The sequence below is a fragment of the Melozone crissalis genome, unplaced genomic scaffold (genome assembly GCF_028551555.1).
Source record: "Melozone crissalis strain CALT ecotype California unplaced genomic scaffold, PUWL_Pcris_2 ptg000019l_1, whole genome shotgun sequence".
Lineage (NCBI taxonomy): Eukaryota > Metazoa > Chordata > Aves > Passeriformes > Passerellidae > Melozone > Melozone crissalis.
The window spans coordinates 16,136,077-16,154,031 of NW_026535797.1; the positions used below are offsets into that span (position 1 = coordinate 16,136,077).

The 17,955-nt window shown below is 37.7% G+C and overlaps 1 protein-coding gene across 6 annotated transcripts in view; it reads left to right on the plus strand.

Moving 5' to 3' along the window:
* EXOC6 (exocyst complex component 6) overlaps nucleotides 1–17,955 on the plus strand; it is an 87,224-nt gene that overhangs the window by 55,639 nt on the left and 13,630 nt on the right. For 5 of the 6 annotated variants that reach the window (XM_054277379.1, XM_054277384.1, XM_054277380.1 and 2 more), the window contains one exon: nucleotides 7,524–7,597. In XM_054277379.1, the coding sequence (XP_054133354.1) occupies nucleotides 7,524–7,597 (74 nt within the window). Of the gene's footprint in view, nucleotides 1–7,523; nucleotides 7,610–17,955 lie in introns of those variants that run through there. The other variant, XM_054277383.1, reaches the window with a different exon arrangement.

A 17,955-nucleotide genomic window follows, 5' to 3' on the forward strand; every position in this document is an offset into this window, starting at 1 on the left:
TAAATTGAAACATACATTGTTGTTACTCCTAATGGGATCATAACCACTATATCCAGTAAAGATTTAGTTTATTACAAAATTGCCCAAAACTACTACATAAATATTAAGTTTTCATGGTTAGGAAAAAAAAGTCAAATGTCTGTAAAATTCCAATGTTTTCTCTTGAGTTCATCTATTATGATACAGATATTTAAATGTGCTGTTATGTAGGGTTTCCTCACTCCTAGAACTTCTACTGCCTTACTATGCAGAATAATAGTACTCATTTAGTAAACATTAGATGTTTTTTTGCTGTCACTGTTCAAAATATGGTATCAGGATTATTTTACAAACTGGTTCAATACAGCACTGAAGGCAGGATTAATTACCTTGTGTTTTGCATGGAGCTCGTGGCTCAGGGTGAGCTGTTTATCTGTAGGAAGGAAGTTCCATGAATAGATGTTAGGACTGGTTGTATAGTTGGTGACTGAGGTACAGTGGAAAGGCTCACTAGAGATTTTTTCAATGTGTATTTTCAGATTCTTCTGCTCTGTTGTTTTTTGGTTTTGTTTTTTTTTTTCCCAAAGTATCTTTGCTGTTATGTATTTGAAGCACAGAACTCAATGATTTTGGTGACAACTGTGAAATGGGGCAGTTATTCAAGTCATATCCTGAGGCTTTTAGTTTAGATACATGAAAAAATTTGGTGACTACTCCATTAGCAGCCACCTATGGGAAACTGAAAATTTAATTTCAAGCAATTTGATTAGCATCACAAAGGGTTCTTGTGGGACAGACTTAAGGGTGTTTTTGACATTTTAACCATATACTTGTCTTTCCTTCTCCTGCTTTATTTGTTGCATTCCAGCTGAACTCAGTAACAGGCAGAGCAGGCATCTTTCTGACAGTCCCTCACTGCCCAGCCTTAAGGCCTTTCAGGGCATGGAACAAACTGACAGGACTATCAGGGTCAAATTGATAGAATATTTGTAATTGTGACATTAAAATTCCATGATTGTACACGTTAACCAAGCAGATCATGGTTTGACTTTTCTTACTTTTAGTATGCTTGATATTGCAAATTTATCAGTGTATTTTTCAGGTAGGTACACGGGAGTGTGTTTGTGCATTTGTGTAGCTTCCTATATGTAAAAAAGATACCAGTTCTTAAAAGAGAAATTACACAGTATTCATAGCACTGACATCATAATCATTCATCTTAACAAGCTGAATTAATGGAAGCACTAAACCATCAAGTACCTTCTGAACACATGGTGTAACAGTGAAGAAAACTTGTCCATTACAGTATTATTCTGTTTCTAATATTTAAAATATCAGCTGTGAACAGCACAGTACTTCACTAGTCTCTGTAGATGACTAATGCCCTGTTTCACCCTGGGATTTCTAGCAGTACAGGGATAAAATGCATGTCTTGCAGGTGACTTTCACAGTATGAGCAGTATATTCACAGCAAAGAAGGGAGAAGTTCCACTGTTTCCAGCTGTCATCTGGTCTTTGGCTTGTTTTCAGACCGTTTCCTTCTCAGGCAAAGGCTGATATGTGCCCTGGTTTGTGTCATCCTAATTTCTATTGCCATTCTGTCTACCATCTTTGGTTGATGCACAGCAGAAACTTCATCAGTGAAGAAATCTTAGTAGAGTTTTATTTAGTCTAACATGATAACATTTCATTATTTTAAAATAAAAAGGTAATATAACTGTAAGACGACGTGGTTTTTCATATGTAGCTGTTATTCTGAGTATATGGCATGGACAGGACATACCAAAGCTTTGGCCAAAATAAGAAAGTTTCATAAAGCTAGTAACTTAAAAACTGGAAAATACATTCTTCCACCACTGTGTAATTTCTAGCATGGGCTGTACAAGGCTAATAGAATGAACTTAATTTCTTCCTGTGTGAAAAGCTTTTAAAGCATGTTAGGAAAAATTATTTTGCACAGAAACCCTTTGAGCAGCTTAAATACAATTATGGAAGCTTGTCAGAATAGTGTGTTGCAACAAACCACATTTTGCAGTCTGTGGAATAAAGGAGTGACACAAGGTTTTACTCAGACTGCTTTGCTGATGTGGTTTCATTCATAAGGTCCATCACAGGCACATTCCAGGCCTCACTGTGATGCCTGTGATTTATGTTCTTGCTCATCACCCTCCCCCAGCTTTATTCTTTGGTGCTGTGGGATTAATGGATACGACAGTGACATTTCAATTAGTGCTTAGAGTGGGCAAATAATTCACAACTGTTGGGAGTTTTCTACTGTATTGTATTAATGGGTTTGACATTTTACTTACAATGGAGTATACTCAGATGAATTTTGAACTAAGAATTTAGATGACATGTAGAAAATTATTAATATCTGAAGGCAAAGTTTTAAAAGTTCTTGCCAATATTGTAGACTTTTTTTTCTGATCTTAAACATAATTTTACTCTTTCTAATATGAACTGGAGAGATCTAAATAAAATCAGAAAGATATTATAATTTGTTCGTTTTTTTTCTTTTCTGTTTAAAAACAATGAACAGTCCAAACAACAATCCAGCAATCTGTTAAAGTCAGTAAGTTCTCTTCTTAAAAAAAAAAAAGCCATCATCATCTCACGCTTCTTCTGGCATGTTTTTTGTTTCCTTCCAAACATTCCAAAAAGATTTGAGTTTTATTTTAATTTGTCCTGTTCTAATGAAAGTATTTCTCTACTTCCTCTGCAAATTTTATAACCTAGAGCAGTGTTTTACCTCTGTATTTTGTACCGTTCTTTCTTAGTGGTTATTTTCAGTAGGGTGATTGAGATTCCTGAAGCACTGTTCAGAAAATAGAACGTACTAAGTCCCATTGAATAAAATCCAAAGAGTGGTCTTTTTCTTGAAAATTACATTTTGGTTCCCCAAGGAAGGAAACGGGTTGGGAAGGGGGTGTTTCTGTTGCTTGAAGATGAAATTCAAATGTGAGTTACTGTATTTAACTTTACAGGAAGAAAGGTGTGCATAATAAAAAATTAGCTTTTCAGAGGCACCACTCAGATCTACTTATCTTACATCAGGTTCTTATTAAGGAATTCAAACTTGTCTAAAGTTGTAATTGTTGGAAGAGCTGAATGTTTTTGTTTTTTCTTATTTATGTATTTTAACATGAATTGTGAGGCAGGATTAGTTAAAAGAATGAAATATGGGTGAGTGAGCGTCCTTCTTCACCCAGATATGAACGGGTGAAAAGGTCTTGGATCTTGCCTATAAGCAAGCAAGGATTAGTGGAGAGTTAGTGCAAAGTACTCTGTATTTTCCTGATCAGCCCTCTGTGTGGCTTCCTGGCAGTCCCTCCTTTCCCCCACTGCGTGGAGAGTGGCAGCATCCAAGAGCAAGTGACATCCTGACCAAGGTGTTCTCTCTCTGCTGAGCACCAAAAGTGGTCTCCAGGTGGGCATACCAGAAGCTGGGGAGCTCAGATACTGTATTTCCTTGAAAAGGCACATATTCTTCTCTGGAGGCCCCTTGCTTTACGTGCCTCCTGTCCCCTCTGGGCAGTCAGGTTAACCTCACTGGCTGGAGGCCATCCTTCATCTGCCGCCCGCATGTGGCAGCGCGGGGGCACAGGAAGCACAGAGACCTTGCTGGCACCGGGAGCTGCTGCCTGGCCAGCTGGCAGCTCCCTCAGCAAGGCTCCCTCCAGGCCTGTTTGAACAGCTGGAGCATCCAACAGGGCTGCAAAGAGGCTGAGATAGTCGCCTGATTCTCTGCTCTTCCTTTAAAAATGCTTCTGTAGCTTTGCTATCCCACCTGTGAACCAATGCTATGAGGCTGGAGTTAAGCTGTCCTCATTTAGCTTTTGATTCAAAGTCTGGACTTTGGTTTTTCATTTCTTCCACTGAACAGCAAAACTATTTGTCAAGAATTAGGTTCTTAATTCCCAGACCAACAGAGAGGCACAACCAGATGATGCCTAAAAGATGGGATTTTGAGCCAATAAAATTAGGAGACCTGTTAATAAATCTAGAATTGTGTAGAAATTCAGTGCAACTTACAGTTAAAGATATCTTAAATTCCATTTAGTAGATACAGCCTTTATCTTAAGATCTCCATTAATACATATATGTATATATGTCTATTCTCATATATCCTGTATACAAAATGTAATTATAAGATCAAAGCGCAATATTAAAAAGAAAATGGACTGAAGTAATCTTTGCAACATTTATATTAATCATTATAATTTATGTGTTACCTCCCAGCCTGTTTTTGTATATTTGTTTCATTTGATCCTATCTTCTTTATATTTCTAAACTCTCTGTTACAGGGAAGTATGTTGAGATTGAACATACTGAGGACCCACATCGTTCTTGTTCTAAATACACAGTATCAGCAAAGCAGAGGAAGAGAACATGTTAGCAAAAACCTTGTGAATACCAGATTCATATAATGTATATTTTCAACCGATTTTTCCCAAATATTTGAGTTTTTGATTCAAACTGCCAAACAGCCAGTTTGCCCCTAAGAGTGACAGTTTAATAGTGATCTTTGCATTTCATTCTCCTATATTATAAAATTCCAGAATGCTTTTATGCACATTAAGCCAAACAACAACCAGCCCCCTGCCCCTGCAAATCCTCTTTAAGCCTAGAATGATTGTAGGGGGTGAATATTTTAAAAGATGTATATATGACAGTGTTTCATTACTATCTAGAAAAGGGCCCTTAGGACAAAGACATTAAGAATGTTAATCCTGTTCTTATATCTTCCTAATATGCTGTGCAGTAGAAAATATTTAATTAGCTTTGTAAAATTGTTAGCAAAACTTAAAAGCCCTGTGCTGAGGTTGGAGGGGGAACTGTCTGAATGTTACCATAAGTAGATTATCTTTTTGCCCTCTGAACTCATGAAATTATAATAATGAGGCAAATTCTATTGTAGTCACCTGTCAGAATGTTCCAAATGTGAGAATAAATGTTTGTGCTATAATGAGTGTCCCTAATGTTGTAAATGCATTCGTAGTGTAAAATTGTAGTTTAAAGAGAACAAAGCTTGTACAACAATTAGGTTTGGTACATTATGTACGTCTTGTTCTACAGCTGCAATGCTACTAGGTACTAAGTACAGAAACGTAATTATTCTGTATTATTTAATGCATTGGGATAAATTCCAAACTCTCTTAGTTTGATGAGCACATAAAAGATGCAAATATTTGCCCCGTGGCATGTAAGAGTATTCTGCTGTAGGAAGATATCTCCTGGAGTGTAAAGTGCCAAAAGCTAACTGAAAAGACTTTCCAAAGGTCACAGTTTTCAGTTCTATTTATTCTTCAGTTCTGTAACCCTTTTTTTGCCATTGATCTTCTTTCTCCCAGTGCTAGCTATAATTGTGGAGTAGCTGGAAGAGCTGAGGTTCTGGTGGGGGAAGCTGATGACAGTGTACTGTGTAAGAACGGAAAGTTAGGATCAGATCAGATGATCTGGTGGGCCTTACCTTTCTGCTTTAAGGGGTGTAGAAAAGACCCCTTCTGACCACCATGCCTATCCTCCTTATTAGTGTGCTACCATAGCTCACAACTCATGTATCTCATCTCTTTACTGTGGAGCTTTGCTTAGGATTCCGTGCTGGAGTGTGGTGTTCTGTTTTAAACTTTGGATTTGGCTGGCCTCAGAGCTCAGCTTTGCTGTCCTTAGAAAGGGTGTTGCTAGTGGCCATGAAATACCTGCAGAGAACAGCCATGTAGACAGACACAGAGGCCTTCAGCCTAGGCTGTGCAGTAGGGTGCCTAAGGTTCCTAGGCTTAGGCATCTTTGTAATTCTGAAGGCTGGTGATTGTACAAGTTGTTTTGTCTTTCCTGATTTAAAGAGTTTATTATGAGAAAACTCTCCCTATAAAATACTGAATGTAAGGTATGTTTTTCTACTGTTTTCTTTCCTTTTTTTTTTTTAAGGGCATGTTTGTGGTCAATTAAAATTCCATTAAAACACCTCTAGAAAGTTGGTGTTACTTATAAAGTAGGAAGACCAGACAATTTAAAATTCACACTTGAATACAGTAATCAATGAGCATTTGCCAATGTCACCAGTACTTGTCTGTGACATTACAATGGTCTCCCTAAGGCATTTGTTATTTTTTTCTCTAGTTGATAAAGAATAAAGTTCTATTGCAGTTGAATTCATTCTCCTATTACATGACTCTCATAAAATAACTTTTGCACTAGTGTAATACAAGTAATAAATTCTGTTTCTACTGGTAAAGCTGCTTCTCTAAGACCATATCCATCTATTACTAAGCTATTTTTAAGTATTCTGAGATGGTCCTAGTAGTTTCTTGTACCATTTAAGTAAATATCTAAAATTGTGTTCCATGTAGCCATTTTTAGACTTGTAAAATAGTCCATCTGAATTCATTAGTCTGCTTTAGGTTGAAACCATACATTCAGAAGTAAATGTTTGAGGCCATTATTTTACCATCATCTTAGCTCAGACAGCAGTGCTTTTCTGAATTTTACCTCCAACATAATCCATATTTTCTAACTAACCATTTAAGAAAATATATGAATGATTTCATGTAACTTCTAAATGTTAGTATTAAGAGCACTAGAGTTTAGCACTGGATCTGGAAATTGGATACATTTGTTTTGTTTCCTCTACAATTGAATGACCTGTTTCTCAAACTTGGAAAAAAATATTACCTTTCACTGCCTTGGATGCTCTTCTCTAAAGCTGTTGCAGTAGTATCTACTTTATTTTGTTGAGAGTTCTACCTGAAGGGCATAAGAAAAATACTCTCAAGTTCTTTTGAAATAAGATATCTAAACTGAGTGAGGATCTGAGGCAGTTGTTGTTTGTCTTTGTTGCTAACTTGTGACTGGGATAATAACAACAAAAAGTGTATTTATTCTTAAGTTTAACAACTATTGATCTTTTCCTGGTTTATACAAGTAGTTGACTTTCTTTCACTTTCAGTGTTGCCATTTTTGTATTATGAATATATTTTTGCTTGGCAATTTTGGCAGCCAATTTTGGGTTCAGAATGAGCAGAAGTTCATTGCGGATAAGCAGGCTAAAAGGCATGAGCAGGCATTTCAGCTCTGCACTGACCATGGCATGTGGGGCTTTCTACCTGTTGTCTACACATGAAACCAACTCTCACCTTAGTGTTTGTCTTTTAATGATGTTTGGCTGGAGGTGAAGGTTTGCTGTAACAAAGGCAGATGTCTGAAAATACATTGACAGCCATGGAATTGGTATTATTTTGAAATTCTTCAGTAATCATGCACCTCAGGCTAAAAAATGTCTTGGTTTCTGTGGTTGTAGCATTACTACTGGGTTAGAACTTGAAGCAAAATTTCTAATAATACTCCTAAAAGTATTATTATTTAGGATTATGGGAAAAACTGTCAAAAGGTTGTCTGTTGATTTGTTTGGTTTAAATCACTGTGAATTGTTAAACTATTCCTATGAAACTATGCTACTTAGCATTTATATTGCATAGAGCTTGATTTTTGTGTTAGACTAAAAAAAATAAATCTACATCCGTAATATTTTAACCTTTTCTTTGCAGTGTTTGCTAGTTCTGAGCCTGTGCCAGGATTCCAGGGAGACACCCTGCAGTTAGCTTTCATCGACCTCAGACAAGTAAGACACTAGTTGGTGTTTTTTATCCTTCTAATTTCCCCTTCTGACCAATGCTGAAGTTATTAAACTCAAGAACCTTTCATGGTTTTGCATTCCCATGTAATTAGTTGTGAAAAGCAGTTATTTGAAGTGTTGTTGGTGGCACTATTCCCTGTAATTTAGTATAAAACTGTTTCTCCAATGTGTGGTTAGGGGGCACTGTGCTACTGGTAGTACTGTTACGGGAATACTGGATTGAATTTTGGTCCTGACAATTTTGTGAAGATCCTGTGATGTCTTTTTGCAAGAGTGTACATGTCGTCCTGGTGTGTGCTGGTCTGATTCCATTGTGAGCATTTGCTCCTGTCTACAAAACTACTCTCTGGATAGCAGAATCAGGCATCGTATTATTTAACATTTCCTTTCCTGAATTTGTTGCATAGAATTCTTTTAAACTGTTGGAAACAGCTTTATTCCAACTGGATGATCGTTATTCTACATGAAATTTAATTTAATTATATTTTAAATGCTGTAGTATTGGAAGCACTTTTCCACAGACCTTGCCAAAAGGAAAGCTTTCCCAGACTAAAATCCTACTAAAATCTTGTCAATTTGGACTTACAACCACCATTATAAAGAATCTTCAAAACACTTTCATGCTTGAAGTTAGCTTTTACAAAGGATTTATTATTTCACAGAATTGTAAGTTTAATCATATAAATAGTGAAATGAATCATTTACTGCACATGGGAGATCTTTACCCTTCTGCAGGTGTTGGTGATATTTTTCAGTGCCATTATGAGCCAATTAAAGTCATTAAAAAATAAGAGAAAGTAGAAAGAATTCTATACCAAATACCAAATGGTCTATATAGTAAGAATATTTTTGCTTTTAATAATTTATTAATTTCACAACAAGATTATTAAAGGGCATTTCAGAAGGGAAGCTTCTTGAGACAAAAGTATTTAGATTTCTCGTGGTAGTTAGAAAGGACTTAGTAAAATATTGTGTCTTTTTAAATGAAAAAACTAAAAGCTAGGGTTGTCTGTTACATTCTCACAGTAATATAATAATGAACAATATCTACAGTGGGTAGGTGTGTACAATGTGAGAAGGGTACAGGATTATGGCTACAAGACTTGTTCATGCCACAAGTCTTGTCTTGACTAGCAGCCTTCCTCTTTTGGATTCTCTTTTAACTCTGTTTTTATTGTCAGTGTTAAAAGAGACTAAACAGCTTCCAATTTGTACTTAGATCATATCATTTGAAGGGAAGGAATGTTGAGATTTTGGCACCATTTCTGTCATTTGCCTAAGTGGAGTCCTTGCAGAGCCTATGTTTGTTTCAAGGGAAAACATGATTTCCATATATGCAGAGGGGTGTGTACATCCTTGCTACAGGAAGTAAAGATTTTCGTATGTTTTAAGCACTAACTGGGGAGTATGTTACTTAAGTAAGTATTATGTTGTTTATGATAGCTCTTCATTCATGTTAGCAATTATATTTAGAATTCTCTCAAGCACTTTACAGAGGATGCTCTGTAGGTCATGTGAATTTGATTGACTTAATATATTTTATAAACAGGAAAAGTGTGAGCAACTCTCTATTGGCTTGCAGCTGGAGCTTGCAGATGTAGAACAGTTATAGCATATTTGATTTGGTTTGGTTTTTAGTATATTTTTGTGTGCATCACCAAAAGGTATTTCAAGCACACATCAAAAACTTCTACCATTTAGTGAGGATTTTCAGTGCTTTCCCTCTTCTCCTTATTTGTGATGCATTTGTGTCTTAATAGGGTAGATGACAGTTCTTTTCAAGAATACTTAGAAAGGCAACAGAGCCTTTTTCAGAAGGTTCTTATAAAAGGTCATGCTTCTGTTTTTTAGTTTGAATTTGATACTTCTTCATGAATTGCAGGATATGAAAGATGAGGAAGTAGGTCCAGTGGTCAGGTTTTACCTGCCCACCCGGACTGTGCCCTGAGGTCAAACTCCTGATATTGGCTGTTTGGTACAGAGGAGCTGATGACAGGTAGGGGCTGATACAAGGGGGAAAGCTTGAACCGTATCAAAGCTAAAAGGCAGGAGATTTGGGACTCAGTGAGAGACTGTAGCTAAAAGATGGATCAGCAGGATTGCCCTCTTCTTAAAAAGCAGCTGACCTGCAAGGGAAAAGACTTTATCGTCCTGCCAATCACATGGTTGCTAATGGAAGCCAGTTATCTCAACAACAGCTACTCCCTCTGTGCTGTACCAGTGCAGTGGGTAAGATTAATGAGGATTGGGCAGTAGCATATTCTAGCACGTTTTACTAACAAAGTAAAGTCACTTACAGGGAGCCAGCTTGGAAGACAGAGAGAGGAGCTACACCTGAATGATTACCATGTAGGGAGGACCAGCTTTGAGAAGAATTGCCATAGGTATTTTCAACCTAACCAATTCTTGATCCTCTGTCTTTCCCTGGAGACAGTGTGTAGGCAGCATGTTGCCCCCAGCAAGCCCACTTTCCTTCTTCCTTCCACAGACATAGAAGAGCAAACAGAAACAGCTGGCACAAGAAAGAGTTGTGTCTAAGAAGACAGCAGTAGTTAGTAGCAGGAAGCTCTAAGAGGACAGAAATCACAAAGGAGCAAGCGCTAACCAATGTCCCATTTGAGACACCTCGGTCTCTTTATACTATTCTCCACTCAGGCTTTTGTCATACTTAACATGCTCTTTAAAGATCTCTGTAATCTGAAGAAACTCACGTCAATAAAGATTTTTGTGCTATTTTTATCACCACAGTATCTCAGCATCTTACGCAAGTGACTTGGTGGGGTTAGCTGATCCCACTTGATCATCTAGAAACAAACTTGCAGTTCCAGCTAGTTTAGCAGGCAGAAAATTGGGGCACATTCATGGATCTGTGCAGCTGCAGTAATTGTGTCATGCCTTATGCCACTTGTCTTAGCATATGACCTGAGGTCACACCTAGGTGCACCCTTTGACCCCACTTAAAGCCATTGAGGGGCCATCTCAGTAAGGCAATTATCAAAGTGGCATGTGCTGCTTTACAGAGACTGTCTCTGGCATCTTGTGGAGATGACCCAGCTCTCCTGCAACTTGCACTGCTCTCTGACAATAATTTCTTGCTACTGTCTGTACAGGGAACCTGGGTAAATAGTGCAGTTTATTCCCCAAAGTAGGGAAGAATAAACTTTGGGGATTTTGCTACCAATTCAGATCCTAGGTCAATTGGAATTAACCTTCCAAAGTAAACAAGTCTTCGTTTGTCTTACTTGAATCGTCTCTGAGGAGGAAGCACAGGCTCTGACATGAATGAGTTTCTTCCTGGTTATGATCTGTTCTTTACTGCCTAAAGACTAGGGTTACAGTTCTGGAACGTGAGGCAGTTTCTTGTATGTCCTGTACACTTAAGTACTGTGAGGATAAGACATGAATATTATAATTTGTGTGTTATTCTTTGGAGAGCCAGTGTTGTATGTAGTGGACAAGAACAATAACCTTGTGGTAGGCTGAGAGTTCAGCAGTTGCTGTCCAAGGCCAAATGTCCTGATTCTTAACCGAGTGAGTGCTAACAGATACCTATTCTTCAAATCAAATTATTTCCTGCAGAGATGTAACTAGGCTGCCAACACAGCTTGACTTTGTTTCACTTTTGACTTGACAAGTTGTTCTTCATGTTTCTGTCCACCATCAGCACTGCTTCTTAGGGGCTTCTTCCTCTGCCTCATCTCAGACAAGTACTCATCTAGCTTGATGATTTGTGGAATTTCCTTGTGTTGCTGGGTTGAGGAGAACTGTGTCTTATCTATGTTCTTTTGGCAATTAAGTATGTGTTGTTAACACCTTCCAGCTGCTGTCAGTGTTGGTCCTGCATCAGGCAGCAGTCTCAAGTAAAAATAATCATAGGCTGTTAGTAACTGCAGAGTTAAGCAACCACAGTAGCAGTATCTCCACCCACATGGCAAATAGAGTTTACAGTCTGATGGTGGTGTCCTTCAGATGGAAGACCAAGGGCTGTGATCCACAATGTCCATAAGCTCTGCTTAAGTGTGGGGGAAAATTTTAGAAGATTTTCAGCAGTTTTGTATTTTCTCAATGTTAGAGATAAATTGGACGCAAAGTCATGACACAATCAATATGATTAATATAGAGAGTAATTTATCATAGAAACAATAGAAGATACATTTTTGTCAGACTTTTGTTCATGGTGTGTGTACATGAGTATGTGTCACTTCTAGGAACTGAAGTTATTGGTAGTATGCAACATGTATCCATCAGCAAATCCTGATCTTTAGAAGTATAATACATTTTCTTCTAATTCTGAATCATTGATAGTTTATTTGGTTGCTTGTCCATTTATACTGGAATGTATTTTCTGGTGAGAAATACTGCTAACCTTGTGAACTGTAGTGTTCCATGCAAAAAATGTAATGTAAATTTATTTGAAAGAGGAAGTTGTTATTACTACTTAATATAGTCCTCCGCTTTCTTCCCTTTCATTACTGAGACATAGCATTGTCATTCTGAAGTAACAAGAGGTAACTCTGAGGTAGGTAGGTAGGAAGTATGTAACAGACCACTGGGCTTCAATCCTCGGCACAGGATTTTCTGACACTGAAGGCAGGGTGACAGATCAGTCTTCCCCACTGTTATGCTTGCAGTGTTTAAGTTGAGTTAATTTCCTGTGGCAGTAACTACGTTTTAGCTCTGGCTTGTCTCCGATTCCCAAACGTGCAGCCTGCCAAAGCTCTTGCCATCTGTATTCCCTGTGGAGAGTGCTCTTGAGCCCTTCAGAGAATAAGTTGCAGCCTGTTCACAAACCTGCTGGCCATAACTCTTGGAGGCTGAGGGCTCACAAGGTGTGCTCTGGCTTCCTTTACACACTGCCAGCCCACAGAGTGCCTAGGCTTTGAAATTAGTGGGGTACACCCACCCTGGCCTCTGTTCTGAGTCTTGAACTGAAAAAACATCAGGAGTTTTCAAGAGGGAGAAATCCCCAACAGTATGTTTAGGAGTAAGTCTTAAAAACTTCAGAGTTTGAAGATAAAAGTAAGACATTTTTCATAAGGCAACAGTTTGAATTTTTAATTAGAAAGTAGTATAGAGCATTTCATCTTTTGCTTCCCGAGGGAAATGGTTGCTGAGACTTTCATCTTCACAGAGGCTCTTTCAAATGCTTACTGATCCCTTTCCCCCTGTTATGCACTCCCCAGCTTCTCTGAAGAAGCAGAGGAGCATGTTACATCTGTAATGTGAAGCCCAGCCTCAGGCTGCTATGTAATGGGATTTGTGCTTCTCTAGTTTTCAGTGCAATGCTGCTTATTTAGCTAAAGGAAGGAGCTCAGGTTTCAGACAGCAACAAAGCAGGAGTTGCATCTCCCTGGATTTCAGAGTATGGACCCTCACTTTGCTGGAAGAGGAAGGCAATTCTTCCTGAACTTTCCTTTCTCCATAAATTGACTTGGTACTAAGGCAGGAGGGCTTGAGGCACACTGAGCAGAACAGGCACAAGTCGACGTTCAATATCTCATGTATTTGCATCATACAGTGGTAGCATGCATATGCATCTCTGGGTTTAAAATGACAAAAGTTATTTGAGTATGACTGCAAGCAAAATGTGCATTACCTGCCTTGCAGGGAAGACACAATATTTCTTCAGAGTAAATACTATATTCTTCCAAGTAAACAGGAATTCTTCACACAAATGTGACAACTTGTTTGTAAGTACTTATATTCCCCAGTGGAATCTCTTTTGACTTCTCCTTCTCAGCTGTGTTCTGCAAAGCCTGTAGTTAATCACAGTAGGCTCAGATCACAAGCTGTGTATATAGATATTTGTGAGGAAGATCTCAATCAGTGCTCTGTACACAGAAACAAGCTGGCTCATCACTGGGATGGGATTTATACCTGCCAGCTGGTAAGAATTAGCAAGCTTGGGAAAGAAATGCACAGAAATTAGCAGCAGGGGGTCAAAAACAAGCATGGCTTTGGATTCACTATCTTGATAAGGATTTGCAGAATCAAAGCAGAATGGCAAGTTAGTAATTTCCTGGTAGTAAGTATTCCTACCCTGTAAGTGCCAGAAACTAAAAGCACACATGCTGGGTATTAGGTGCCTGTGTATTCTTTGGGACATTAAATCATTCATCAAATTCAGTGCGAAACAGATTGTATCCAGTTCATGTAAATACTCCTTTTTTCAGCAGAGAAGTGTCAATAACGTGCTAATCATGTTCCAGGTTTTTGCTCTAGATCATGGTGTACTAATGATGAGGGGCCATACTTGAAAACAGGTTTGAAAACCTCGGTGTACAAATGCTGTTACTTCACTAGCTCTATCAATACCTCATTTAACAAAAATTATATACATATGGGTGTTTAACTACACGATACCCCATTCCATCTATGACAAAAACCTACTTAGTAGTTTCTCCAAAGGAAAGTATAGGATATTGCACAAAAGGCTGTGAGGTATTTATTAATGTGTAAGCAGAATGCCATCTCTTCATCAACAGTAAGGAATGGCATAGATACCTAAATCATGGAAATTATAAAAAATAAGATAATTCCATATTGTTTCTTTTAGTTAATTTAAGGGATAGAATTTTTTGAGTTCTCCTCTTACTTAACGAGATACACGCAAGAACTAAATGAGCCAACAAGAAATCTGTACTATATATTTAGAAACTACACAGAACTTGGGAAGCATTGACTCAGCTTGACTTGGAGACCTGCAGATACCAGTCTTTGAATAAGATGAATGCCCTTTGAATAAGTCTGACTTAGGGCATTTTGTTTTGTTGTTTGGTGATTTTATAATTTTGGAACTGAGACAGGAAATCACATTTCTTGATCTGGTTTGTGTGGGTAAAACACTTGACTTAGAACTGTGCAGGGGAGTTTCATCTTTTAAATGGTACCATCATGGAAATCACTAAAAGTTTCACTGGAGAGGTTGATCAAAGCAGATATGAAGAGAAAAAAAAAAAAAAGAAAATAAAAAGTTGGCAAAAGCTGCTGTCAAGACTATTTAGATGAATACTACCAACTGTCACATTTAATCAGCTTTAAGCTCTTCTTGGTCATCATTACTTTTGCAAGTCACAGTTTAGAAATAGTTAATCAATTAATTCAAAACCTACAGAGCTGTTGTTATGATGAGAACTTTATATATCTGGAAAACCTTTCCATTCGAGAAAGCATCCCATAGTTACAAAGGAAATTCATATAAGACTGGGACCTAAATTTTATCCTTGGTAGTTGAAGTGAAATCCGTAGAATACTCTGCATGTAATGTTAGAACCCAAAGGCTTCTGTTTCCTTGGGCATGACACTTAATTTCTTTAATAACTGGCATGCTGTGGAACATTTTGTGAGGCAGCCATTTCCAATGACATTATGAGAGAAGGCACTAAATAAACATTATCTGGAGAAGGTTTTATTCTTTTGCAGAAGGACCTGTTGGTTGGAAAGTTTCAGAAGGTTCACTTCCAGATAATTTCTCAATTAACAAATATCTTCCTTCAATTAGAAGCTGATCTGTGTGCCTGTTATGTTTGCAAAATCCTGCTTACACTTTGAATCACTGACATGCATTCTATTCAGTTGAAGTTATTAAATGAAATGAAAATTCTCCTTGGTTATTCTTCTGTAGCAGTTTTGCTCTCATCTGGTCCTTGCGTTTGTCATGTAAGAAATTATGTACGTGCAAGGAAGAAAGATTTGGGTGCACAACTTTCCAAAGTTTGTGAATACATTATATCAAGCTGTTGTCTTCCTGCTGACAGCCAGTTGCTGCAAGATCTCCACTTTTGTGTCTGGGCCCTTCTGTAGCCCTGAATTATGGATGGAGTTCAGTTTTGGAGCCCCATCTCCCCAGTACTTCCTCTGAATTCTGTGAGCAATATGTGGTTCCTATGAGTAATGAAGAAGCATTGTTAATTGAGCAAGACAAGAGAAGAAAATTATTGGTTTCCTTCAAGTTACATGTTATTTGAATTCTCTTAATGTTTCTAAGTCCTGCTCTCCCATCGGGGAGCCACAGAACTGGTAGCTGTGTTAGTGTATTAAGTAATTTCTGCCCCAAAATCACTTACATTCTCCAGCCTTATATAAACTGGGAGTACCACTGGTATGTAGTATGTACTGAGCAGCACTACTAACCCTTTAACCCTACAGATTTGCCTTCAGTATTTTTTTCAGTTGCATCAATCAACATACTTACGTTTCATTCCTTTTCTAAATTATCTGTCAATCACATGCAGCAGACAGAGTACCCCATTTTTTTCCTTTTGCTAGTTTCTTCTGTGAAAAAGAAAGTCCATCTCATCTTTGTAAGTCACTGTGGTGCAAATATAAAATCCAGTAAAGTCAAAGGAGTGTTTTACATCCGGAAAACAAGACTTTTTCTCAGCTTCAGAACAATAACAACACAATGAAGGAATTGCATGGACATAGTAAGGCAGTGACTTGAATTGGTGAAATGTAGTTAATGAATGTTTATTCATTTGGATCATAGTATCTTAAGAAAAAAGATCATATGTTCAAAAGTGTTTATATAGGGTGTTCCATGAGACACTGATTTGCAATTGGCTGCCTTAGAACTGCAGAAATACCAATTAAAAAGTATTACTCTGTCTAGCTAAACTGCCTTCAGTCAGTCAGTGAAATTTGGGAGATGAAGTTATTACAAAGATACCAATAGCTGGCAAAAGAATCATTGAATTTCATCCTGGTTTGTTATAACTGGTTTCTGAATGGAGTGCACTAGTTGTGCTGTAAGCAGTATGACTTAACCAGCATGTTCTTAGGCACAGCTTGTCATATATGTTACCATTTATGGCTCTTACGGGTGTGTCAGGTTTGGAGCAATTTATACTTTCACAAATTGTGCTATTTTAAAGAAGAGTGGAATAGCAAAGTTCACATGGAAGGTTCACATATAGATTGTGTCCTCCTTGCAGAGGACTTTATCTAGAGAATTAGTAGCAAAGGAGCAGTGCAACTTAAAGACCCTACAGTTACAGTAAGTGTGAATAAAGAGTGAATAATAACAGAAATGCAGAAATAAATCAAAATATGAGTAGATGGAAGCACTAAATGATGGGGAGAAAACTTAAAAATATGGGATGAGGTGATAAAAAGATTAAAAGTCAATTTGTGTCTGTAAATGTACTTTGTTATTCTTACTTTTCTCTTTCTGTGTTTATAATTTTCCATGGTTTATGCTGAGACCCAGTAAGAACATCTGTTTTTAAACAGTAGAAATTTGAAGAGATGTTTTTATACCAAAATAGAGAAAGGACTTTCAGTACACAGTTAATGTTGTTTAAAGTCCCTAAAACCATGGGCTTGCCTTATTCCCAGGAGAACTCAAGCTTTCCCAGTTTTAGTAGTGTGCCTCCAGGAAATCGTTCAGAAGGACACATAATTAGCCCACACTTTCCAGAGTGCACAGTGTAACTTGATGCAGTTAAACCAGAAGACAGTTTTCATCTTTTGACCCTGTGTCAAATGTGTCAGTTGAGTAGCTTACCTGAGGTCTGTAAGACAACATAGGCCATCAGATATTTTCCCATAGAAAGGAACATGCAGTAGGACACACACAAACCCACATTTTTAAAACTTGTTTATTAAACTTTTAAAACTTTCTTATTTTCAAAGTAACAGAAAAAGTGGCCATTGTAAGTGGCACAACCCAATGCATTGAGATTCTGTTTCTTTTTGCCAGTCTGAAGTTTAAAGAAATATGTTTGCCCTTGCTTAGGATGTATGAAAAGGAGAGAAGTGGCTCTTTCACTTTAGGCACCAACAAGATACTGAGTCTCCTGGAAGGGTGAATGTGATACTGTCATTCCAATGCACATCCAAATGATAGTTGGGGGAATGGTAAAATGCTCAGTATAGTGTCTGCATCTTGCATCCATTGACATGCAGAGTAGTTGAAAGAGTTCACAGTGAAATGGAATAATGTTGAATAACTCCTAGACAGAAATGCCCTGGTAACTGGGTGGGGTGGTGGTGGTGGTTTGTGTGTATCAGGATGAGGTGGCTGCAGGAGGGGACCTGTGTAACTGATATAGAAAAGGCACAAGCTGAAAACTCAAGTGACACTGTAAAACAGCCCTCATAGCTTAATTAAATAAAACCAATAATGCGATTTAAACTTCTTTGAGTTAAAATCACTTTAATAAGGGTGTTAATTACTAGAGGATTAACACTGCTTGCATGTGATAATAGATCTGGTCAGTCAATAAAGGGTGAGAATAATGTTCATTTAAGAAGCAAAAGAATCTAGCACAGGATTACTCCCTAGAAAGGGATAACATTTCAAAGTGGCAAGTAAAATCAGGGGAAGATGTTTTCAAATTGCA